This window comes from Seriola lalandi, unplaced genomic scaffold (genome assembly GCF_002814215.2).
Source record: "Seriola lalandi dorsalis isolate HSWRI2012SDOR001 ecotype SW California unplaced genomic scaffold, Sedor1 jcf7180002054334, whole genome shotgun sequence".
Taxonomy (NCBI): Eukaryota; Metazoa; Chordata; class Actinopteri; order Carangiformes; family Carangidae; genus Seriola; species Seriola lalandi.
This window is the reverse complement of record NW_019524887.1, coordinates 793,341-818,683: the sequence shown is the minus strand read 5'-3', so window position 1 is coordinate 818,683 and position 25,343 is coordinate 793,341. Positions and strand designations below refer to the sequence as shown.

Here is a 25,343-nt window from a genome sequence, read left to right as displayed (position 1 = left end):
TGAAAGAGGAATGAATCAGTGAGACGTCAGAGATGAAGACTCAAAGGTTTGGATGATAACAGGTCTTGTGCGTCTCTCTGTCTTCAGAGTGTGTTGTCTTTTCATTCATGTTGCTCTTTGATGCTTGGTCATGACACTTGAGGCATTTGGACAGCTGCCAGATTTTACGGGAAAAAAAATCCCTCCCCCCCTCCTCCAAACACATGGTTGCCTAACCAGTTTCAAATACCATTTACTGTACATATAGGTAATATCCACTCAAGCTGTTTTCCTTCTGTTGTTCTTAATTTGACACAGTTGACACATCTTGATAAACCTCAAAATACCAAGAACATGTTCAGCTCCACTCAGCTGTGTAATGCACAGGGTTTTGTTCTAGACAGAGACAACTACTGTTGTATCGCCCATCCTCCTTCTCTGTTTGTGTGTCATCAAAGATAAGATCTTTGCAAAGGCTCGCGTTGGCCCAAACCAGACACAGACGAAGTTTTTTTCCTGGTCACATTTTAAGGAAATGTTCGTTCTCCCCTCTTCTTACAGGAAAAACTGCACGGCACTGCAATAAAAGTGTCAACCTCCTCGACTTATTGAAATTCTTTCCCTGCTCTCTGTCCCCCTTTGTCTGGAGAAGTGAACTAACAAAGTGTATTTGTTTACTGCACTCAATCCTATATGTGCATGCAAAAGAGTTTTTCTTTCTCTATGCAAAAAAACATTGTAGGTTTATTTGATTGATCTTTTCTGCACTTTAATATTGTTATTTTTTTAATTTTTTTTTTTTAGTTTGCTACTAACAAACCTATTACATTTAAGTAGACTTTGTTAATGGCCTATCACACCAGAAAAATCATGTAGTATAACAACAGGAAATGATCAGAACTTACTCGAGGTATTTTTCAGGGGTTAGTTGTCCCAGTTTTGGCTCAGCCGTGAGAAAACAATGGCCCCTGTACTTGAATGATGCAGTTTCCATATTTCAATTGTGACAAGGGGGGCAGAGCTCTGGAATCATTGTTATGAGACCCACAGGATGTCCTGAGGAAGAAGTCAGTGCAGAGTTGTACGCGAGCATTCAGGGCCAGAGAGGTGCATGGCAGGGAGGCTCGCACCACTGCATCTCCTCTCTTTTGGTGTCTCCCTGGAAAGTGGGGTTGCCTCCCCAACCCAGGATGCCATGACCTTTCTGCGTTTCTTCATAGGTGGGGAATTTACAATTACCCAGCCACCACTGATACGGATTGATTTTGCTCTCATGAAGAGAAAATGGAAGCACAAAAGCTAGAAAAGTAGTCTCGAAACTGGAACTGGTTAGTTTTTTTTTCTTTCCAGCAACTGATTGACATTGTTGACATTTTCTAGTCTCAACTACAAGACAGTGGTGACAGGAAGAAAAGGTAAGTCAGCTGTCTATAATGTTACACGTCACAGAACTCAAGCTGTGTGAGTGTTTCCTGTTGTGGGGCAGATAGGAAGTAGTCGGATTTCACTGCCTGTGTCTTTGGTTCCTCTGACTACTTTCTGCAAATGTCCTCTTGCTGAGTAAACTGTTTTCTGACTAGGAAAGCGCCATGCACACATTTACAGAGATTTGTCGAGCTTCAATGGCCGTATGGTTTTGAAATCGCTGGACGTCTTGCTTTCAATAGATCTCAAAGCAAAGGATGTGTACGGTTGATTGTGTATAATCAACATGAAAGATGACCAATGGAATTATATCTCATTGGAACGACGGAGAGAAAATTTGGGATTGTTTCTGAGTATTCCTTGAATATCCATCCTTGAAGATCCTTGCAGCTATTCCAGAAGACATTTTGATAGGAAGACATACAGTTGTCATTGACTTAAACTACTTGCCTAACGGATGTGGTTTTTAAGCTGTTTTCATAACCTTTTCTTTAAAACCCCTTGACCCTGTGTCACTGCCCAGGGGGGTTGACTTTTGGTCTGTCATTGAGGAGCATGTTAACACTTGCTTGAAACAACTTTAGCCGTTGTAGAGATGATGAACCACTCACCACAGAAGCCAGACGGTTAAGTATGGTCTCAATTGATTGATAGCACCAAAGACTGATTACGGCTACAATATTAAATTAAATGCATTCAACTGCATATAATGCATTGTTGGAGGTTTGATAATTAAATGTAGCTTTTTGTTTCCCTCGCGTGACATTACTTTGCTCCATTGACCCTGTGTTTATGACATCTGTGGTTGAAACGTCATCGCCCACCAACATACAGGCCTAGTTGTGTAAATACCTTTGTTGAATGATTGAGTATACATAAACTGGTTTGTAATACTGTTTTATTCTGGCTGACAGTCTTGTGTACTTTATCACTCTCCACAGGCGTTAACTTCAAGGAAGTGAACCCTGAAAACAAAACGGCTATATTTGGCGAGATACACACATCCATTGACACTTTGGCTTTCACATTCGGCAATGTGTAAGTACAGTGTTTGTTTGCCTTTTCAACACTTCTGGGTTTTTTTATTACTGTTTTTTCTGACGGTCAAAAAAAGTGTTCTCGTCCTATATCTGTGTTTTGAGTCATTTCCTTTGTCTGAATAATCAGTTTGAGTAACACAATACTTACATATTACTTACTTACATATCTGAGAGGCCCTCTTTACTGAATAGGTTGCAATTTTTACCAAAAAGACTGTACTTTTGACATTCTTCTGCACATCTACATATCTGCCCCTCAGAGTTTCTGACTTCCTTATGGGAGATGTGGACAGCGGCACAGGGTTGGGGATCCCCCAGACCAGGAGAAGCAGGGTGAGACACCATCTTTCTTTTCCCAGCTTTCAATACAGCCTTTTTCTTTTTTCAAAGCTTTGTTTTGAAACATGACAGTTTTCAAAAGGGTGCACTTAAAGGAGCAATTTTACCATGCCTCCATTTTAAAAAAGCCTCAAAGACTTGCTTTCTGTACTTAATTGGGGTGTTGAGAGCCCTGCTGCTTCTGATGTCTGACTTTGATTGTACGTCTGCTATTCCCTCCTTTTTAATCTAAAATGTCTTTTTCACAGTCTTATGACAACCTCTCTGTTGATCCTGAGGGATATGTTTCAGAGAAAAGTGACCTTGTGGGTAAGTGTTATTCACATTTTTTTTTCAATTACCTCTGAGCAAAGTGGCTGTAAAATAAATTAATTCTGAAATGTAATAGCTATTAATGTTTTTTTTTTTGTTTTGTTTTTTACAAAACATGTAATGGTTGCTTTGTAGCCAAGGGCAGCCCGGAGTGTCAGTTTGCAAGTTAGCTGAGTGATTTAGGCTTTGGACTCTTGAATGCCTGAGGTAGACTCGCCCTAAACCTCTGCTTCCACCCCTGTTATTTCTGCTGCTTTTTTCATACTAGCTGCTCGTTTTCTCCCTCTCCGTCCACATATCTGACATTCCTTGCCTGTTAAGCTGTAGTTCCATGTGGGATGGGAAACACATGGGGCTTGTGTTGAATCAGATGGTGGGCTGCTGGGAGAGGTGTATCACAGTTTAACCAATAAAAACAAAATAATGCTGTTGGACTATTTTTGAAGATACCCAGCACTTTTACATCCTCCTACACTGTCAACTTCAATTACCTCAATGTTTTTTTTTTCTTTAACCGCCCACACACATCTGTGGGGATAGTAGAACTGGGACACATCAGTCCAGTACTTGGCAATTTTGTCGATACCATGTGTTTCGATTCACCTTGTTTTGATATGTGTGTCTCCTCTGCTGACTCCACAGGCCCAGAGGTGCTGTTGTCACGGGAGGAGGAAGTTGACTTGACCCTGCTGAAGAATGACAGCGGGGTGGAGTCTGCTCTTCTCTACGCCAAGGCCTGGTCCAAGTATATCAAAGACCTTTTGGTCTGGATGGAGAAAAGAATGGCCATGGGTGAGACATTGAGACTATTGACGGTGCATAGGGTTGCAAACAGACGGTTACTGTATTCGGACATTACACTAGATATTATGAGGAATAACTTCTGAACTGTAATTTTGCGGTCAAAAATTCATCCCATCTCCTGTTCCCTTGCAGTTAAATACAACATTTATCTGTAAATTCATTTGACCCAGGGCTGAAGCAACACTTTGTAAAACCTTGAGTCATTATAAGCCTTGGCTTTAGCTGATTATAGTAACAGGCAGACTATGTAGCTTAACATGCCTGTAGAGTGTTGCAACTTAACTGGGCTCTCACATGCCCTGCTCACATGCATTCATTAAGAGTCCATAGTTATTTTACTGTCTGTGCTAAAACCATTTTCCTGTTTGCCTTGCTTCTTTATCTTGTTCAGTGTGATATATATATATATATATATATATATATATATATATATACTGTAATGCGTATAATGTAATCACCATAATGAGTTCCCATAATGCCTGAAGTTCATGAATGTGAATTTTGTGTTTATTTGGGGCCAACGTTGTGCAGTTAAGTAAAATACACTAAATGTGCTTGTATCCAAAAATAATAGTTGACAGTGATTAGAGACCTTCATATTTTTTTTCTTTTTCAGATATTGAAAATGCTAAAAGTTATGCCAAAATGGTTGAGTCTGCAAAGACACTGGCCAGTCAACAGGTAACCAAAGAAGAATATTGACTTTGTTGGTGTCATGTGATTCTTATATAATCGATACCTTTTATTAAAATAAGTATATACGATAAATTATAATGTAGACACCATTTCCTTTATTTCATTCATCCAAGGATTACATGCCATTCAGTGATATCTACATTTCCACATTCAAGAAGGACATTGAATACAACCAGCTGCTTATTCAAACTTCAATGGCTCTTCAAACCAACAAATTCATACAGGTAAGAGTAAGAAGAAGAAGTAGACTATAGGCCACATAGGGCACAAGAGTCTCAAAACATCTAATGTATAGCTCATTGGGAAAAACTGTTAGCACAGTTGCCTCCTGGCTAAGATGTAACACAATAAAAGGCGCAACCTCTACCATGATGAAGCTTCATTCAAATTAGTAATTTATTTCTTATACTACACATCTTTCTTATTCCTAGCCCATTATTTGTCCTATCATTTCTAACCTGTAGCAACAGGGGTGGTCTTTCGTCAGTTGGAGTCTCTTGGCTTCCCTGAAAGCATCTAGTCGACAGAAATATTCTGCATTAGTACCAACTGATCAGGACATATGCGTTTCCAAGACAGTTAACATCCATGTTTTGTCTTTTGAGTAAAGCTTTCGAGAATACACGTTTTGAAATACCTCATTGTGATTGTCGACCTTCCGTTCTCAGCCTCTTCTGGCTCGCAAGAATGAACTGGACAAGCTGAGGAAAGACATAAAGGAGCAGTGGCAGAGGGAACAAAAGAAAATGGTATGTAAAAAGTCCCTGTGTAGTTACATACCATTAGACTATTATTCTTAGTTGTGTATCCGAGTAATCAGCATTCCACAATAAGTGTTGTAATGTTGTCAGCCAGTCAGGAGAATATCTAATACATAGATGTCAACATAGTTAAAATCAATGCGATCTGGCAAAAGAAAAAGAAATGAGACGTTTTTTTTTTCGGCTTAACTCTTTTCTTTAAGAAATATTTGTTTAATGGACTAATGTATAATGATAGTTTCTCAGTGGCTGTCACATGCAAGGTTCACCCAAAAAGGTGTGTCTGATTGTGTTTTAGATAACTGTTGCACACTCATGTCACAATTTAATCACATGGTCTTATGTGGCTGATCTTTGTGGTTTTGGCAGCAAGAGGCAGATGCAACCTTGCGTAAGGCACGAGCCTTGAAGGCCCAGAGGAGAGAGGAGTACCAGAAAGCCCACTCATCTACCAACCGCTCCCAGGAGGAGCAGTCTAATAATACCGCTAACAAACAGCTGGAGAAGAAGAGGAGGCTGGAGGAGGAGGCTCTGCAGAAGGTAGGCAGGGAAGAAGATAAAGGCGGGAAAATGGTCGGTATCACTATCTGTCTTTACAATACAACATTGCAGGTGAATTCATTCCTGCGCATGTATTTTCTTGGCAACTTAGTGCTTCTTTCACATCCTCACACTGTTCTCCATGTCCATTGTTTTGGTCAGGCGGAGGAAGCCCAGGACCAGTACCAGAGCTGTATGGCTGACGCAGGCGTCAGGAGGCTGGATCTAGCTAACACGAAGAGCACCATCCTCACACAGATCCGAGAGATGGTCTTTCAGTGTGACCTCACACTCAAAGCTGTGAGTAGACAGTACATAATATTACACATCTAACAACCCAATGAACCTAGAAAGGAAATTGGATTTTTCAATAATATTTTATTTTACATAAATATTTTAAAAGTGCAGCGCATGATATAGTTGTAAGGGAATCAGTCGTCCCACAACCAGAAATAGAAACACAAAGACTAAAACTTGCTATACTTTACTACAAGGTTTTCATATGATTTTAAATGATTTGTTTACATTATATAAAGCAGCCCTGTATTTAAAGAAAGAAAGTACAGTACATGCAGGAATGCTATCTGCCTGTGTTTCTGTTTAAATGTATCTATTTACAATCATTTCAATGAGTCATTCACTCACTCACACCTTCAACCTTTAATTTGTCATCCTTCAGGTGACCGTGAACTGGTTTCAGATGCAGCAGGCGCAGACTGTGTCGCTCCCTCCCCACTACCAGGCCCAGAGCGACAGTGCCAAGTTGTACGAACCGGGTGAATGCTATGCTGAATTTGTCCGGAACCTGCCCAAAAATCTTCCCAAAGAGCGCCTGCACTCTGACTCCATCTCCTCTGACAACACCAGGTACCAAAGACTGTGGCTTTGAAACTGCTATGCAAAGCATGAAATTAACATTTCCAAGGTCAAGCGAGTTAAGCTCCTCAGTTTTGTGCAAGTGTTATGAAACCTGCTTGCTACACTCCATTTACAGCAGTTTAAACACTTTGGTCATAGGGCAGATTGTTGCAAATGCAGCCATAATATAAGACAGTCCGTGCTGTCCGAGGTCACATATTTGTATCTGTTCAGCTGTTGTGTAGCTTTAGGTCATTTTGGATTAAAATTCAGTTTTAGAGAACAGTGTTTCTAAGTATCTTGAAGTTGCTCCCGCCCATTTACAAGTTACTTAGTTCTTCTTTCAGCAAAGGTAACAGTGAGTCAGAGGGGGAGGAAGCGAGAGAGAGGGAACCAAGGAGAGACAGAGTGCGTGTTGAATTTGTTGCCCTTCCTCAGGAAATATCTGTGGCGCAGGCTGAATGCAGCAGGGGAGATTGTGAGCGTGAGACTTTGGCTCTGGTTAAAGCTGTCCCTAAGACTCAGATTGCCAAAGCAGTATCAGCTACACACACACACAGTACTACAGTATATTAGAGCACAGTATTACTACAGTAGTACTGTAGTATACAGATATCGGATATAAATTCTTTATTCATAAAACTGTGCTCCATCTGTAAGTAGATAGATTGCTTGTGGTCTTGGTGTTAGGTGTTGGCAAAACGGATTAAACGCTAGAAAATAAAAGCCAAAAACCTCACTAGTGGAGTGAAGCAATGGCTGAGTCACTGGTGTTGATCAACGATCCTCTCAAACTGCAGCAGAAACACTGTGTAATATAATTATGCTGAGTTTCGAGGCAGTTGGGACAATAGAAATCTTGCTTAACAGTAAAATTCATCACATGTAACCATGAATGCTGACTTTGTATCCCCTAGGTTTGTGTTCAAAAGATCAGTGGGCAGCACTCATTCCTCCCATGGCAACCTGTCGCAGGCATCTATCACCTCCTGTGATGTGCTGAGCGGAGACGAAGTGGACGTTCCCTTACACCGGCCAGCAAAGATCAGCGAGCGGCGGTCCAACAGTAGCACAGACATACAAGGTGCATATTCAGACATACATGAGTTTCAGTGAAGGTAGTCATGTGGCATGATCACAAGCCAAACAAGGAGAGCCTTTGTGTTTGCGAGTGCTATGAATATCAGCAGACTTAAGAGAAGCTGCCTTTGATACCTACTTTTACAAAATGAGTAATAACACATATGCACAAGTATTTAAGCAAATGAAGTGATTCTTTTTCCAATATGGATATTTACTATTTAGGTACTGTTGCTGGATGTCACTGGTCTGTGGGTCAGATCAGCCTGCAAACCTGCCTGTCTCTTTATATGATTCTCTCAGGGCCTGAACCTTTAAATCTGAGTCATGGAAATTTTCTCAGGACTAAAGTCAAAACAGTTCAAGTTGTGTGTTACTTACTCATCATAAGTCTGGAATATGTGTGTGACCACTCTTCTCTGACAATAACTTAAACACTTGCTAAGAATATCACTAAGCAGGTAGCTGTCATATAGCTATATTTCTTCTGTTTGTGTGTGACTGGTGGTCTGTATTTTTTTTTTTTCTTGCAGCGCTGAGAAGTCAGGCCCCGCTGAGATCCTGGGCCTCCAGTAGTCAGGGAAGCCAGGGCGGGATGTGCAGTGACTCGGAGAGTGCCGGAGGCAGCAGCGAGTCCAGGTCCATGGACTCCCCCACCGCCAGTCCAGGTATGAGAATTTTACAACAATCTTTTCTTACAGTAGTTTAAAACAGTTTGCGCATGAAAATATTGAAACACTGAAAAAGGGGGAAAGGACACAATATTTGTGCAGATGAGATCAAGAAATTATACTGGAAAAACACCCAAATCATATCAGCTTTGACTTTGATATCCAAATCACAACAAATCTAAAGGAGGATGAAGTCGCTCATGAAAAGGTTTATATTAGTCTTTTGTGTAACTTCCTCATTGTACACTCGACCCACAAACTGCTCGTCTCGCACTACCTTCCCTCTACAACTGAAACCACTTACCACACATGAAATATTCAACAGTAAATGTACACACATGTAAAGCATCATCATAGCTTATGTGTTCTTGGTAGAGCACTGCAATGTTGTCCTTGTGCAAGTCTACGGTAAAACTGTACATTAGTGCACTTCACAATTATGTTGGTGGTTTTGTAAAAAATCATGACTTTCCCTTATTTGTGAAGGTGACTTCAAGCGACGGCTGCCCAGGACTCCCTCTACTGGAACAATGTCTTCTGCTGATGACTTGGATGAGAGGGAGCCACCATCACCCTCAGACAATGGTTAGATGTGTGTGTGTGTGTGTGTGTGTGTGTGTGTGTGTGTGTTGTTGTTGTTGTTGTTGTTGTTTTCATGATCATGTTTATGCGTAGCCATCTCCTCAGGAAGATGCATGCTAATGTGTGTACCAATTTTGGGCTTCTGTCTGCAGTAACACAGCCAGTCAGTGGGTCTATTTATGAGAAGTTGAGGAAGGAGGGGGCGGGGAAAAATAGTGAGAGATCACTGCACATCTTGCAAATATATAGCACTAATGTACACGCCTGACTCTGTGGTGAATTTCACACTCATCAAATGATTTTTTCACTTGACAGAGCTCCACAGAAGCGGGTTGTGTTAGTTTTGGCATTTAGCCTCAGCTTACACTTCCTGTATCTATGCTGCACTCTTCTAACTGCAGTGCATGTTTTTATTTTCTCATTGTTAATTGAAGCAGCAGACCAGCTCTTTTATTTGACAACATTTTTCAAATTTACAGCAGAATTAAAATGTAATTGTGTGTGATGTACTAAAATAATAGCTCTTTTTTTTTTTGCAGTAGCAACAGAATATGATCATTCAACTAACTATATGCCTTGTGAGATTGTGAAGGGGCCCTTATACCACTCCATTGTTAATTAAATCTTATCTGATGTGGCTAATTGTGTTAACAACTCTGAGCTACTATTTGTGTAATGACTTGACATTAACAAAGTCTCATCACTTCTCTAATTCCTGTCATAGAGCTTCAGTTTTTGTTACTCTGAACTAACGCTAGTCGCCCAACTGACAAGAACTCAGCATGAGGTTACCTGTCTATTTAGTTCCTTCATCAGCTGATCTGATTTTTAGGTCTGGCAGAAATGGTGACAGAGACTGCCAGTTCTCCGGGTCCTTTCCGAAATGCTCAGATGTCCAAAGCTGCTCAAACCCACAAGCTGAGAAAACTGCGAGCGCCTTCTAAATGCAGGGAGTGTGACAGTCTGGTCGTTTTCCATGGAGCTGAGTGTGAGGAGGTACAGTACATGTACTTTTTGTGGCACATGTTTATTTATTATAAATATGAGCAGATGATTAAACTAATTAACTAATCACTAATCTTAAGTATTTATTAATCAACCACTAAATATTTGGGTTATCTGACTGTCTCTGTCTTGTTTCCCTTACCAGTGCTCCCTGGCCTGCCATAAGAAGTGTCTAGAGACTCTTGCTATCCAGTGTGGCCATAAAAAGCTGCAAGGCAGACTACACCTGTTTGGTATTGACTTTACCCAAGCAGCAAAAAACAGCTCAGATGGTATCCCCTTTATCATCAAGAAGTGCACGTCTGAGATAGAGAGTCGAGCCCTCAACATCAAGGTAAATCCCATTTCTATTATGTTTAGTGGAGTTGTTTATATTTATCAACTGATATCTTGGTTTATCTCTGGTTAATCTTCTCTGATTTTGTGTCATTGTAAATTGTACTAAATCTGTGTATCTGTTTTTTTCCCCACAGGGGATTTATCGTGTAAATGGAGCCAAATCACGTGTTGAGAAGCTCTGTCAAGCGTTTGAAAATGGGAAGGACTTGGTTGAACTATCTGAACTCTCACCTCATGACATCAGCAATGTCCTCAAACTCTACCTGAGACAGGTAGGTCTCCAATGCTGACTGAACAGTTGGAATGTTATTAGAATGTAGTCGTTCACTTACGTTAGTTTAGATGTAATGTAAGTATAAATGGTTAGGTATTTTGGTTTTGCAAAAGTTAAATTTGTCATTGTAAAGTGAGACTTTTCAGCAAAGCGACAAATCAAAGATGCTTTTAGTCTTATTCCTTTATTTGATCTCAAACTTTGGACCTTGTTGGCCATCTTTTGGGTTAAATTCTTATGTGTTTATACTTATTTTAAAAAAAAAAACCATTTCAGTCAGCATAAATGCACTGGTAATTTCTTAACACATTTTCCACTGCTAAGAGAACATCACTTTTCTCCTCAAACAGTTACCAGAGCCATTGATCCTGTATCGATACTACAATGACGTCATTGGCTTGTCCAAAGAGTGTCAGAGAGTGATAGTGGAGGAGGCTGATAAACGACAGACCACGCAGACAGAAGAGAAAGTCGGTCCAAGCATACAGCTCAACAGAGTCATTTTCAAGATCCGAGATCTGCTCCGCCAGTTGCCCACAGCCAACTACAGGACTCTGCGCTACCTTATAGCACACCTGAACAGGTAAGGGCTCTGAACAGAGACCTACAGCTAGTCCACTCTAAGGATTTCTGTCTTTTACTCTCTGCACACATACACTGATACACAAACTTCCCCAAAAGACACAAAGTTACATGGACACTTCCTTATAGCACAGAGGAACTTGTCCAAAGAACATAAAAGTCATGCTCTATTTATAATCTTTTTTTATTTATTGTTGTTTTTTTTGTTTGTTTTTTTCTAGAGGGGGATTCAAATCTGACACAACCACAGATATTTTTTAAAACAAATAATCTGTGCTTATGTCCTTTCAATAAATTAACTCTTCTCAAAATTAGTCATTATTTGGTATTTGATGTTCTTATTATTTCTTATTCTTGATATTTTTGAATGCCTATTTTCACAATTTTAGAGATGACAGAAAAGTGTTATTGATTGTTGGCAGCTTTTTGAGGCAGGTCAACCTTTACAGATAAATATGTGTGTTATAAATGAAACTAACGATCCCTCTTTACTACCACAGAGTGACAGAGCAGGCGGAAGAGAACAAGATGACTGCGAGTAACCTGGGCATTATCTTTGGCCCCACACTGGTGAAGCCACGGCAGACAGACGCAGAGGTGTCCTTGTCCTCCCTGGTGGACTACCCCTACCAGGCCCTGATGGTGGAGCTGCTGGTGCGAAACTTCCAAACGGTGTTTGACGTCTCGACTCTGCCTGGCTCCGACATCGCCACCGCTGGCCAAGGGTCCCCCAGACTCACCCCTCAAGAGAAGCTGCAGCGGCTCAGCAGACACTCCACCTCTCTGATGGACATCAAAGAGGTGAGGAGGGATTCAGGGTGTGGTTAATGCTGCTCTCACAGTTGTTAGTTGTGTTAGACTGTATGTGGAAGCAGTTGTTTGCTAAGTAATACATTTATAAAATGGAGAAGTGAATGAGACATAAACAGTTCTTGTCCTAGGTAACCATTTAATCGTCAATTTTTTAGGAAATCTGAAATTAATTACCTATATGTTATGTAATAATGGACATCAGCGTAATTAAAATTCACTTCCTTAGCTAGAGATGTCTACATGATGTTCAGACAACTGTTTATTATGTCCCTCCAGAGTGCCAAAGCGTACAAAAGATACTCATCAGTGATCCCATCCTCACACATCCTGGACGAGGTGCAGGAGGTCCAGCCAGGAACAGACAGAACAGGGGTCTCGGTCGTGGATGGACTCAATGGGATCCAGACATCTAGTGGAGGAGATGTCCAGAGGTCAACCTTAGTGTTTGGCCGTCCCAGCACCATCATACCTCCCACTACCAACGTGGCACCAAAGGTCCAGCTACGCACGCAGCGCACCAGAAACGTGTCTCGGCCGATCAGCATGCCGCTGGAACGTCTCCCCAACCCTGCTCAGATCAGCGAGAGGAATAATCGAAACACTGCTGCTAATGTTGACGCAACCTCCTCTGACCGGGACGTCGTGGCCGAAACTATACAGGAGATTCCAGAGCCAGAAAAGGCACGCCAGTGTGGCTCATCCAGAGTAAGCACCTACTACATCACGCCTTTCATTGACACACAGACAATGCAGAGGAGAACGTGGGACAGGAAGTACAAGCACTATGATGTTACACCCAGGACTGCTATGATTGTGGCCAACCTGCCGTCTGCCAGCTCTGGAGTGCAACCTATAAAGGCAACGGTGCCTGTCACTCTTAACCCAACTGTAACCACTGCCTCTGTGGTCTCAACCACATCTAGTTTCAGCACCGTATTCTCCACCAACCCCTACACTATGCCGGTCAAGCCTGTCTGGACTTCTAAAAGGGAAAATGACACAGATAATTCAGTCAGTGAATCTAGCAGCTCACCAAACCTTCCACTAACACTCAGGGCACCGAGGACTCTGCAGCCTCCTCCTGGAACTTTCTACAAGCCCCCTGTTTCCATTAACAGCAGAGCTAGGACGCTACCAAACTTGACTACTACTGTTACGACCATTACCACCACCACCACCACCCCTTCACTTGCCCCGATCAACCCTGGACACGTAGTCACCCCGTCCCCTGCCCTTACAAGCCCCCCACAGACACGGCTCCAGACGCAGGACTCCACCGACAGTGCCATTGACCCTGAGGGCTCGACCTCCGCTACCCTTTCACCCCCCCAGTCCCCACCCCCAAGCAGCCCTGACGACCTCAGCCCCAGTGAGACTAAACCCGTCTACCAAAGACTGCGACCTCGGCGGCTGCAGGAGCTTGAGCACAGAGAGGCTCATTTTGTCTGATGCCAAAAAAAAACATATATCTGTAAATATTAATGTATCTGTGCCATAGTGTAAACTGGGGGAACATTTTTATCAATGAGCTGAGAGTGGGAAAATATAAAGGCCTGTGAAAATAAACCATGAAAGTGTTATAAGTACTAATATATTCTATTTTACACATTGAAGTCGTAGTGTCACGAAGACGAGAAGAGTGGGATCAACATGAATGTTTAGTCTCATGTTCTTAAATAACAAATATGTGAATAGTCTGTTTTAATGTCAAAGAAAATTTACCAACCACAAAATGGATTTCTGTCTGTAAAGAATTGTAAGCCTATCATTTTCTTTGTTGTTTTGTTTTTATTTGATTTGTTCCAAAATATTTTATTGTAATCACACAATGCACTTAATACAGGTTCAAATTCTAATGTTGCCTTTATTGTTAAAATTTGCTCAATTTTTGTGTTTTATTCCACAAGGAATAGATTGAAGTATTTTTAACATGAGGTTCTTAATTATAAAGAATTCAGCTTTTTTACCTTTTTGAATTTTCCATCGTAGCCTGTGATTGGTACATTTTTTCTCAGTATGTAAGCCTTATGTATCTGTTTACGTTTTTTATATCTATACTTACATACTGCATGTTCATCACGGTAACTTTGTCTCATCGCAATATCGTGACTATACAGCAGAAAAATGACATGCAACAGTTGCAAATTGCTGCAAATTAAAAAATATATATAGTTTAAACTGTTACTTCTGCTCCAGTTGAGTGTTTTTTAAGATCTCTCTGTTCGGTGCTTCATAGAACAAGAGTTATAGTTTAAACTTTTGATGTGTTTTCTCGAAACCTTGTGTTTACATTGTTTGCGTTATTTTTACTTACCAACAATTCCCTGTGTCCCCTCCCCATGTGTGTTTCACCCAAGTATCCAATCAGATTATCAGCTTTATTTTTGCTGTATTGGACAAAATGGAGAAAGATGGAATGGTTTGAGGGCTGCAACTTGCAATGATTTTCTTGTTGAATTGTTTCGTCCATAAAATGTCAAATCGTGGTGAAAAAAAAAAATCATCACAATCTAAGTGAGCCCAAGATCACACTAATTGATTACTCAACTCAACTCTATTCCAGTGTTTGTTCAGTGCCTCAGAGAACCACAGTTATATTGGTTATATTTTGACAGATCCTTCTGTAGCCCTGTAGACGTACTTTAAGTTTACTTTCTGTGTATTATTTATGCTTTGTGTTACGCTGCAGCTTATAATGTATTTCTGCCATGTGTTTTGCTGTGTTTGTTAACAAAGACAACAAGGCAGCTACCTGAGCCGCCAGCACTCGTTGCACAGAGTTAAGCCTCGAATTCCCCTCTGTTTCAGAGTAAGCTGTGTCTTTTCTATGCATCGTTCACAGCAGGTTCAAGTGGTTTTTACAGTGCTTCTGTCAAGGCCTCAAATTCTCCAAACCTAATGACCCGTGTCACCTGTTCCACCTTGTCGAGCTGCTCAGAGCGGTGACTCACCTCAGACGTGCGAGACACAAAACCTGCAAAACACCCCATCGTCTCTGAGTGTGGGTCAGCTCCTGCTGTGTTACAGATTCATAGTTGATTTATTTTGTGTGTGTTCGGCTGAAGACTCACATGCAGAGTGACTCACAATGACTGCAGGTAAATCTCGCACATGGACACAAACGTATTGGCTGCTGTGTCGACACAAACCTGCCCCCCCCACCCCCACCCCACTCCAGGATAGCCTTTCTCTCCACCAGGACCCATCATCTCAGGCAGATATCCCCCTAATTCTACCTCAAAATGGATGACTGTTGTCTTTTTCTGCCTGCCCATGTTGAGCTGGGAGATTAGAGCAATCAGATTAGGAGTGCTGCTGACCTGCAGGCAGGAGGGGAGAGAGAGAGAGAGAGAGAGAGAGTGGGCAGCAAGGAGTCATACGGAGCTCTTCTACCTTGCTTAATGTTTTCCATTACTTCAGCTTGTTTGTGAACCTCTTTCTCCTAGATGTCGAACAACTTTTATATCATTCCATAAGAGGTAAGGATCTGAATTTACTCTTTTATTCCTGTTGACGAAATTAGATTTGCTGGCAGAGCTGACAGTTACATGGTTGCTAATTACTCTTTCAGTAGATTCTAACATAATGTTATGACAGATCCTGGTGGGTTGTTTTCTTTTTTTCGTGTATCTTCTGCTCCCAGTTACTTAACCTCCTAAGACCCGAGCTCTATTCTTTGCTATATAGGCTGATTGGGACCTGAGAAAAATGATGTCCACATATGAGAACATTAGTTTTAAATTTCGATTACTGAGTGGCAATATAATATCCTCATATGTGGTCACCAGGCCCTTGTTGAGAAAAAGTTAGTATTGTGGTCTAGAGAACCCAAAATGTGAGGTCCACATATGTGGACGCCAGGTCCTAGGAGGTTAAACATGCAGCATTTTCGTTTTTTTTTTTTGTTGTTTTTTTTTTTGTTTTTTTGGTAATGAGGCACATTGGCCACAAAATTTCTACACATTTCCATCAATCTTGCACAAGGAAGTCCTGTCGGGTGTAATCACCTTCTTACTGTTTGAGTAATAAGGTGATTTCAGAGAAGTCAGACACCTTAATGATAGCCTTTACTCTCCTGGTTTTGGTTTCACAGTCTGTCCTCTTGTTTTTCTAGACAAGTGTTTATGTCCCTGCATCCTCAGTCTGGCGGTCTGCAGTAATCTATTGGACATGTCACTCTGAACAAATTACACTTCATGTCTGACATTCTCTGAGGCCATCTGCACATAACCTGCAGATGTGATTGGCATTTGAGGTTCTTTATTTTTTTTATTTATTTATTTCTTGAACTCCAAAATGAATTGTCTTTTGGAATAAATCTGCATGATAATGAATATACGCAATTGCATTTACCAAGCAGGTCTACAGTTTTCATGTGTATACATAAACCAACTCATGTTTCTATGTTGATAACAACTAGTTTTAATAATGTTATAGGAAATTGTATTTTCTTTTAGAGAAATTCCCTCCTTTCGTTAGCATGACTATACAATAACCCTTAAAGCTGGTAGTGTTTTTGCTTAGGAGCACTGCAGCAGGGTGTTTTTCTTTCCAAAAAGTGGTCAGTCCAAGGATGTAGTCAAGTCCACCTTAAATAAATCCAAGTTATTCCTAAAGCCAGACACAGTCAAGTTTTAGTAAATGTCAGGTCAAAGCCAAGACCAGGGCAAATCCAATCAATTTCAAGGCCAAGAATAAATGTAAGTGTCTGTCCTGTGGTAAAAACTTAATTGAGAAAGTTGTAAGAGAGATGAATAGATTTCTCTATACTGTCCAACTTTTACATCCCGCAAAATCCTTTGTATGATGTCTCAGCACACTGTACATTTTACTACGCTCAAGTCCTTTTGGAGATGGAAAATAAACAAAATAATGAACAGTGCACCATTAACAACAAATTATGTTTTTGAAAATGCTTTTTAAAATCATGAAAAAGTTAAAGTATCATTTGAAATTGGCACAAAACTCCAAGACAGGTGATCTCAAAACAAGACCCAAGTACCATAGTCCTGGGTCTGTCTGACTGCCAGGCTCATTTATGTTATCTAATTTGTCCAATGTCTATATAACAACTGTATTTCATCACTAATGGTGTTGTGTATCTGTAGGTTTGTCACAGTCTGATGACCCCGTCCAGGGGTTAAGCTGCGGAGCAATGAATACAGGCTCTCAAATCCGCCTGTTACTGTGGAAAAACTGGATTCTCCGCAAGAGACAGAAGGTACAATCATTTATGTGAATGAGGTTGGACAAAACCTTAGAATCCATTCAGCATAATTCAGTCCAATGCAATAACACCACGAACTACAATCGTAAACACCTCTGATAAACTCTTAAGAACGTAAAGTTTTGTAGGATTAATTCTAGGACTCCTGTGCTGGAATTATTTTTCTTTTTTTCACTGACTTACACTTCACCTGCCTCTGTCAAGATCCGCTTCCTGGTGGAGATCTTCTGGCCAGTGTTGTTATTCATTGGTCTGGTGTGGCTGAGGAAGGCCAACCCACTGTACCAACAGCATGAATGTAAGAATAAATTCCCGACTAACAATTACCATAGTAATCTTTCATAGAAAGCGCACGTAAACCCTTTGGCTTTGTTGTCTGTTCCTTCAGGTCATTTCCCCAACAAGGCCATGCCCTCGGCAGGGATTCTGCCCTGGATCCAGGGCATCTTCTGCAACGCCAACAACCCCTGCTTCAGATATTCAACCAGAGGAGAGTCTCCAGGAGTTGTCTCTAACTACAACAACTCAGTGTAAGCCTAATCATAGCATGATCAAATCCTGCAAACTGTCATTTACTTACGGTTAAAAACAATTACACATTTGAAGGTCCCATATCGTTTAAGGTGAGATTTCCATGTCTTTTTTGATTATGAAGCAGGTCTAGGTTCTATATTAAGACTGTGAAAGTATCAAAGCGCTCAATCCACAGACAAAATGCACACATTCAGAAACTGAACCTTAAAACGAGCCGTCAGGATTTCTGTAACTTTGTGATGTCACAACAAAGCAGATCGTAACCCCACCCACCTGGACCCACCATCCAAACTTTCGGGATTTGGTTTCTCTGAGTGTTTACCTGAAATCTGCTTTACCTTTATTTGATTGCTCAGAAAACAGTCAGCCAATCAGAAAAGAGGCTCAGAGCCTCTTCTCCTCTGATTGGCTCACGAACCTGTTGTTACCAGAGCTCCAGAGACAAACCTGAGAAAGGAGATACAAAACTAAATTGAGATGGTTTTTGGGTCTTAAAACAACAAATATATCTTCTTATGGATCAACACTTCAAATAAGAAACCAGAACAGTGTAAAATATGGGACCTTTAAATTTTTAAAACAAAATAAAATACAGGTTCACATTTCACACAACATTCTGTAGAATCTAGAATAATAAATTAAGTAAACTAATAAATTATTTTTGTTTTGTTTTTTCCCCCAGATTGGCACGGTTCTATGTTGATGTCCAGGAGCTTCTGCTCAGTGAGACAGATGTCCAGCAGTATGGCCGTCTTTGGCATGAAATGTCATCCTTCTCAAACTTCATGGACACATTACGCAACAACCCATCTCTGCTGTCAGGTAAGGGGAAAATGTGAGAAATGATTCAGACAGTGGCACTTCCCTTAAGAATAAAACAGTTGGTGGTGCTCTTTATTTTTTCAACTCTAACATTAACCAGAATACAGTTGAGACAAAAGCAAGCCAATTATAATAGCAACAATAATTATTATGATAATTGTATTTATAGCATTTTTCAAGCTTTCCATTGCAGGGGATAGCATAAAAAGACAACATTAAAGACAGTTAGTATAAAATCCACAAGGTAAAAACATTCAACGAGTGAAAATAAAAATAAAACCATGGATGGTTGTTATTTTCTGAACAAACTGTAAAATCAGAGCTGGAAATAATTTGAAAGGTCTCTTCTTAATCTTACTAGAGACATTGCCTACCAGATAATCTTAATGTTGGCATCCTGTTGTCTTTACATCCTCTTTTTGTTCATGTTTCATGGCCTCTTATTTCTATCAAAGCACTCCTCACTTTCTCTTTTGTTTTTCAAATTCTGTTTGTCTCTCTCCTTGAGTATCATTTTTGTAAATTAATTTGTTCACATTCAGTGATTCAAAACCATTAGATGTCACATTTTCACTGTTGTATTTAAACTGTATAAGACATTGTTCAGTTGCTTCAGTAACAGTTGCACTGTGATTATCTAGGATAAAGGTTCCCTATTCTACTTCCTCCTATTTTGATTAATCGCTCATACATTCACTTGGTCATTCATATACACAGGATTAATCATGACGCCGCACATAAAAAGGTTATTCTTAATGTTTCTTCAGTTGAGATTAACATTAATGTTTTCCCCTTTAACAAATCCCTGCCAATCTGTCTTGCTGTGAATCATTTCCTCTGAGCAGTCCAGTGCTGGTCCGGTCAATACCGTTTTTAGTAGTAGTGACCTTTCACTATCTCTGCTTCTCATTTTCCATCTAGGCCGTGGGCTCAAGATAGGTGACATTCTGAAAGACGACGAGTTACTCACAGCCTTCCTGTTGCGAGACGCCAGCCTCTCGGACTCAATAGTCTACCAGCTCGTCAATGCAGAAATAAAACTAGAGCAGGTGCGTCTGCAGCCTAAATTGATATAAAGTTGTTTTCCCTCAGTGTAAAAACATAACCACATCTTCTAACTATTCTGTTTCTCTCCTTGAGTATCATTTCTGCAAATTAATTTCAGTTTTTTTCTTTCTCTTCCACCATCTCTAGTTCGCCTTTGGTATCCCAGACCTGCAGCTGAAAGACATTGCGTGCAGTCAGGCCTTGCTGGAGCGCTTCATCATCTTCCCCAGTCGAATGGGACTCCAGGGGGTCCGCAATGCTATGTGTGCCCTCAGCCAGCAAAGGCTGCAGAAGATAGAGGATGTCCTCTACGCTAATCTGGATTTTTTCAAGATCTTCAAACTGGTTAGTTGCTTGTTTGAAATTACTTTTAGTATATTTTCTAAAACGCGTTAGCGGTATGTCATATCCAGTAATCCTCATCGCTTCCTGTTGTGTAGAGCTGGTGATCCTTACATCCTTTCCTCCTCGTTCTAATCCCTTGGTGATGAATTTTTGTTTGGTTACCGTCACTGAAAATGAGAAACATTTTGTAAATGTGTGTTTTTCATTGACATGCTAGTCATGATTTCCACTGAAATCCTCTGGAAGGCTGTGCTTGTTGGAAAAAATGATGTCCCTCTTCCTGTCCTGACAGTGAAGGCCATGGCAGCTTCCAGTCCTCCTGCCGAATGGTTTTCTGTATTTCTTATTGTCCAAAATGCCATAAAAAAGAAATCACCACACAAATATACAGTTTCTTTTTTTTTTGATAAAGTTTGATTCAAATGAACAAAAATGGCTGTTTGTGGAAACGAGGGAAGGTCACAAAAAAATCCATCCATTTACTAAAACCTGTTTTTTGTGCAGTGCAGCCACTCTGTTAATACTGTTGAACCCTGAACAGTTGCAAATTTAGAAGAGTGCTTAACTAGAGGTAGCTGATGTATTGAGAGACATTCCCAACTCCCCTTAACAGACCTGCACCTGGATCAGAAAAGTTGATATGCTGGAATAGTATCTGGATTTATATAGGATGTTCTACATGTAACAGTGCTATTTGTGTTATGTGAATTGTGGCATGATGATTAGTTCTATATAGAGCTGGCAGTTATTCCTTCCTGCATGTGAGGCCAAGTGGCTGATACTAGTTTGCAGGTGACTCTGCCAAACCTGTTCACTCAGTCAGTGGCTTTATTAGAGGCTTAGAATAAACAATGGGATCTGTTTCAAACTGTTTACACATGTATTTACCAAAAGCAAGAAACATGGAGAGAATTTTTGTCTGAATGGCACAAATCACTTTTTATCAGAATAAAAAGGCATTTTATTTGTTTTTTATTTGAATGTATTTGTAAAATCTATCAGATTTTGGATAAATCTCAGAAAACTTTACATAAGAATAAAGAAAAAAAGTATCATTACATCAACAAACTGTAGTATATTTAAACAATTTCTTTTGACACCCTCCATTTTCTTTACTACCTGTGTATGTTCAGGTTCAGCCTGAGTAAGTCAGGTGATTGGCTCAGGGAGCGGGCATGGCATTATCCCTCTTGGCCTGTTTTTCTAATGGGCTTAGCGAGACCCCGCCCCCAGACTGCGAGGTAGTCTATAAGACCGTGATGCTCTGTCTCATATAAATACATTACCAACATGTGCCATGTGTCCAGCATTGCTGCATAGCTGCCAACACACCTGGTTATCTGGTTGCTAGAAAACTTGACTGTAGGGGGAGAAGTTGGAGTAGATGTTTGGACATGACATCCATAATTAAATAGCACTGAAGGGCAGATGGACTTGAAAAGAGCCTTGATAAAAATAATGGATGTGGTATTTATGGAAACAGGTTGGTTATTTAATTACCTTGGCTATAAAATCATCAAATTAATTTTGTCCATTTTGTTTGTTCATTTTATTATTTATATATAAATGAATAAATAAATAAACATATATACAAACATCATCCCATCACCCACAAGAGGCTGATAAAGGAAATATGCTTTTAGGGCCTTTAAAGCAAAACAAATACAGTACTCAGCATCTTGAGTGCTTGAGGCTTGGATTGATTTGTTATTCCTCCTCTTACATTTACTGTGCAAATGTACATATTGGAAACATTTTCGTTAAATGTTGGAGCAATATGACAAACAATCAGTTTCATGACACATATGTGTTTGTCTTAGTGGTACAGTAGCATCTTAGTGGTGATCTGTGCATTTAACCCATTAGCTCTATTAAGCTTAAAGCCCATTACCACAGTGACCTCTGCCTTGTAACAACTTCCCTCCCCTCGTTACGCTCCTGACTCCCTTCTCCCATCAACCTCTCTACACCCTCCCTTCCTATTCCCTCGCTTTCTCTCTTTCCCCCAGCACTGTACCGCCTCCCTCCTTCCTTCGTTCATTGAAATGCAGGCACGAGGAATGCGAGAGGAAGGATATCTCATGTGTTTTTCTTGGCATTCGGGGTTTCCGTAGCCCTCAGCACCCTGACCAGTCGTTTTCTAACACCTACTGCTAATGGTGTTTCAAGAAGATAAAGTCACTTAAGGAGGTTCAGGAATAAAGTTAGCGTGTTTCCATGTAAAATAATTGATGGATTTCAAGTTTGATACAGGTTCACTAAAGATACTTTATTTATCCCCAAGGGGAAATTCATGATGCAGATTGTGTGACAAAAAAGCAAGACAATAGATGTCGGCTGCTGGCTTTAATGACTTTAAAGTCTGCGTAGAGAAAGTGGGATGGGAAAAAATATTTCCTCTTCTTAATAAAAAACATTACTTGGAAGTTTCCAATCATTTAAGGTTGTTGTTTAACTGGAAATGAATGTGTTTATCTGTCCAAGGTCATCACAGGACATGCAAAGTAGCTATGGTTTTACAAAAGAACGAATGGTGGTCTCATTTTATCTGTGTTCATCTTCATTTGCAAAACACTTGAATGTCGGTCACCTGACTGATGCTTCCTGTGACTTTGTATCCCCAGATGCCTCAGGTTATGGACAGTAGCTCCCAGGGGATTGACTTGCACTTCTGGGGTCAGGTTCTTAAGGCGGCGTCGGAGAAGACCCAAGTTGTAAGTACTCCAAAGTCGATCAATTCCTTCCACTCCTGCTCATGCTCCTCCTTTCTTCTCCTCAGTCCTGCAGGATCAGAAGCCCTGGTATTTTTAGCCCTGCAGGAAACTCACCTCTTCCGCTGCTCCCTGGTTGAGATTGTCTCACACAGGAGGCTGAGTGATGGCCTCAACAATGTGGGGTGTACATGTGTGTTAACAATCTACATGTGTACTCTCATATGTTTCTTTAAGCTCACGTGATATGCGTGTGAGAGTGTATGCATGTGCGTTTGTGTCTGCGCATTATTGTATGTGTGTGTGCATGTGCATACAGATTGTATCTCAGTTGGCATGTGCAAGCATATATAGAATAGAAATATACAGTAATAGAATAGAACAGAACAGATATTCAGAATAAATATTCTAGGAAATTATGATAGAACAGATAGATATTGTAGAGAAATAGAATAGAAAATAACAACAGATACTTTGTCATATAAAAACAATAATAAATAGAATATACAAAAGAGAAAAATAGAGAGAAAAATAACATAACATACCACAACATAAGATAATAGAATGTATAGAATAGAATGGGTATTGAAGAGAAATATAAGGTGACATAAAATAGTATAGACACACACACACACACACACACAGACAAATGCAGTTGAATGAGTGTTTCTGCACGTTCGCTCTGGGTCCCGGGGGGGAGTGTATCCCATCATCACCTTAGCCGTGGGTGAGAGAGAGTAAGATAGGGGTGGGGCGTAGAGAGAGAGAGAGACGGAGAGACATTCCTGTGAGGTGACACATCCTGTAGGTGGGACCGTTGTATCACCGTGGTGACCGAAAGGCGAGCCAAACGCTCTCATTACCCACCTCTCCTTCCTTTCAGTTTAGTGGTGAGTTTGTGTGAAATAATAAATAAGAAAAGGGAGGAAAAGGGAGTGAGAGCGAAATAAATCCAGGGGTCTGTTTTAGCATGTGTGAGTGTACGTGTGCATGTTCACATGTAGTAGTTAGCTCTGAGTGGGGGACATAGAAAAGCTATGAGTCATTTTCATCACTGATGTTATACAGCTTACATTTGAAACTGGGGGGGGGTGTTACAGAGCCAGGTGGATAAATAGGAAAGATTATGAACAAATATTCCTGGAAGAACTGAACTCCACCTAAAATCTGATCCCCTCTGATATCATCAGATTTGAAAGGGAAATTTCTCTGATTCGATTACATTCTAGGTTGATTTCATTATTGCCTGATTACATCTTTGGAGCACGGTGTTACTATCACATTATTGTTCCAAATCATTGGACACCTCCTCCCTATATTTCTTCAGAAAGGAAAAGATACACACCGGGGAGAAATGCACTTGGATGAAGCTATTTTAGTTCCATCAATTGGAGGATATTTAGTCCACCCTCCAACTTTCCCCGTCATGTGAGGAGAGGCGTCTGTCCAACATGTTTGCTTATCTTTCAAACTATTGTTTTCTAGCCATGGTTTACACTATGAAATTCGCACGGTATAAATGAATATGGTGAATATAAATATCCCTACCTTGTATATAATTATCTGATAAAAAGGTCAAATTGCTCAAAGCTAATTATTTATACTTCCTAGCAATACTCAACAGTCACTCATCCTGTTGGAGGCAGCATGAAATCTGGCTCTGCTTGGCGTCTCTGATGACCAGATATGGGTCAAAGTGTAAGGGTGGTGTGTGTGTGTGTGTGTGTGTGTGTGTGTGTGTGTGTGTGTGTGTGTGTGTGTGTGTGTGTGTGTCTACACTACATGAGACTTATGTCAAATAAATTTTGGGTGTAACTGAGCTAGTTTTAAAGTATTGTAGCTCCTGTTTTTTTGTGCTTCCACATCAGGGGGCAGGGACTTTCTCTATCACAGGATTACGTTTAAATGACATGATATTTTACTGTCACTATTTCTACAGTATAGTTCTGAGTAACTAAAACCCATTCATCCTGTAAATCTAGTAAACACCAGGAACTAGTTTAAGGGTCATTTCGATGCCAACTCACTGAGAATTGAGATAGAAGATCACCCCAGACTTGTTTATTGTTTTCTAATGGTGCTGGTTGATGATTTCAAAAAATCATTCAGAAAAGTTTGAAATTGCAAAATAATACATGTATTGAGCTGAGGACCTACAAAACATGACACTAACCAGTGTGCAACAAACCATGTCAGTACAAGTTTTAGAGACAGAAAGTCAGCACAGTACAAATACCTGAACTGAAACCACTGAATGTAAAATAACAGCCAATGAAAAGTCCAAAAAATGGTAAAAACAAATATTAAATGAAAAAGTTTTTTATACATCAGCTATGAATATCAGCACTATCTAATAACAAAAGTTTCAAGTAAATTAAAATAATATATACAGTCAAAACATCTTAAAGCTAGATAAATTTAGATAGATTAGATATATATTTGGCAAGATCTGTGTCACTCAGGTTTAACTTCTGGAATTATATTAATACCACACAGAAGTGGAGATATTAATTTTTGAAAATTATGATAAAAAATTATTTATTTTGAATAATTTGAT

General features: G+C 40.2%; 2 protein-coding genes across 5 annotated transcripts in view; both read left to right on the top strand.

Annotated features, from left to right (window-relative positions):
* Positions 1-14,284, top strand: part of LOC111655859 (rho GTPase-activating protein 29-like) — a 29,245-nt gene extending 14,961 nt beyond the window's left edge. Inside the window, exons 1-20 of one of the 3 annotated variants that reach the window (XM_023407396.2) lie at positions 1,060-1,394; positions 2,346-2,442; positions 2,705-2,777; positions 3,032-3,092; positions 3,738-3,887; positions 4,516-4,580; positions 4,709-4,819; positions 5,264-5,344; positions 5,726-5,929; positions 6,059-6,196; positions 6,576-6,763; positions 7,672-7,838; positions 8,368-8,502; positions 8,992-9,090; positions 9,920-10,083; positions 10,238-10,426; positions 10,566-10,703; positions 11,056-11,288; positions 11,788-12,088; positions 12,377-14,284. In XM_023407396.2, coding sequence (XP_023263164.1) covers positions 2,721-2,777; positions 3,032-3,092; positions 3,738-3,887; positions 4,516-4,580; positions 4,709-4,819; positions 5,264-5,344; positions 5,726-5,929; positions 6,059-6,196; positions 6,576-6,763; positions 7,672-7,838; positions 8,368-8,502; positions 8,992-9,090; positions 9,920-10,083; positions 10,238-10,426; positions 10,566-10,703; positions 11,056-11,288; positions 11,788-12,088; positions 12,377-13,549 — 3,654 coding nt within the window. In that variant the 5' untranslated portion in view covers positions 1,060-1,394; positions 2,346-2,442; positions 2,705-2,720 and the 3' untranslated portion in view covers positions 13,550-14,284. Of the gene's footprint in view, positions 1-1,059; positions 1,395-2,345; positions 2,443-2,704; positions 2,778-3,031; positions 3,093-3,737; positions 3,888-4,515; positions 4,581-4,708; positions 4,820-5,263; positions 5,345-5,725; positions 5,930-6,058; positions 6,197-6,575; positions 6,764-7,671; positions 7,839-8,367; positions 8,503-8,991; positions 9,091-9,919; positions 10,084-10,237; positions 10,427-10,565; positions 10,704-11,055; positions 11,289-11,787; positions 12,089-12,376 lie in introns of those variants that run through there. The other 2 variants (XM_023407395.2, XM_023407394.2) reach the window with 2 other exon arrangements.
* Positions 14,285-14,422: 138 nt separating this feature from the next.
* The window catches only part of LOC111655858 (retinal-specific phospholipid-transporting ATPase ABCA4-like), a 38,333-nt gene continuing 27,412 nt past the window's right edge, over positions 14,423-25,343 (top strand). For both annotated transcript variants that reach the window (XM_023407393.2, XM_023407392.2), the window contains exons 1-8: positions 14,423-15,579; positions 17,209-17,321; positions 17,532-17,625; positions 17,716-17,857; positions 18,544-18,683; positions 19,605-19,732; positions 19,878-20,075; positions 22,700-22,789. In XM_023407393.2, coding sequence (XP_023263161.1) covers positions 17,256-17,321; positions 17,532-17,625; positions 17,716-17,857; positions 18,544-18,683; positions 19,605-19,732; positions 19,878-20,075; positions 22,700-22,789 — 858 coding nt within the window. In that variant the 5' untranslated portion in view covers positions 14,423-15,579; positions 17,209-17,255. The remainder of the gene's footprint in view (positions 15,580-17,208; positions 17,322-17,531; positions 17,626-17,715; positions 17,858-18,543; positions 18,684-19,604; positions 19,733-19,877; positions 20,076-22,699; positions 22,790-25,343) is intronic.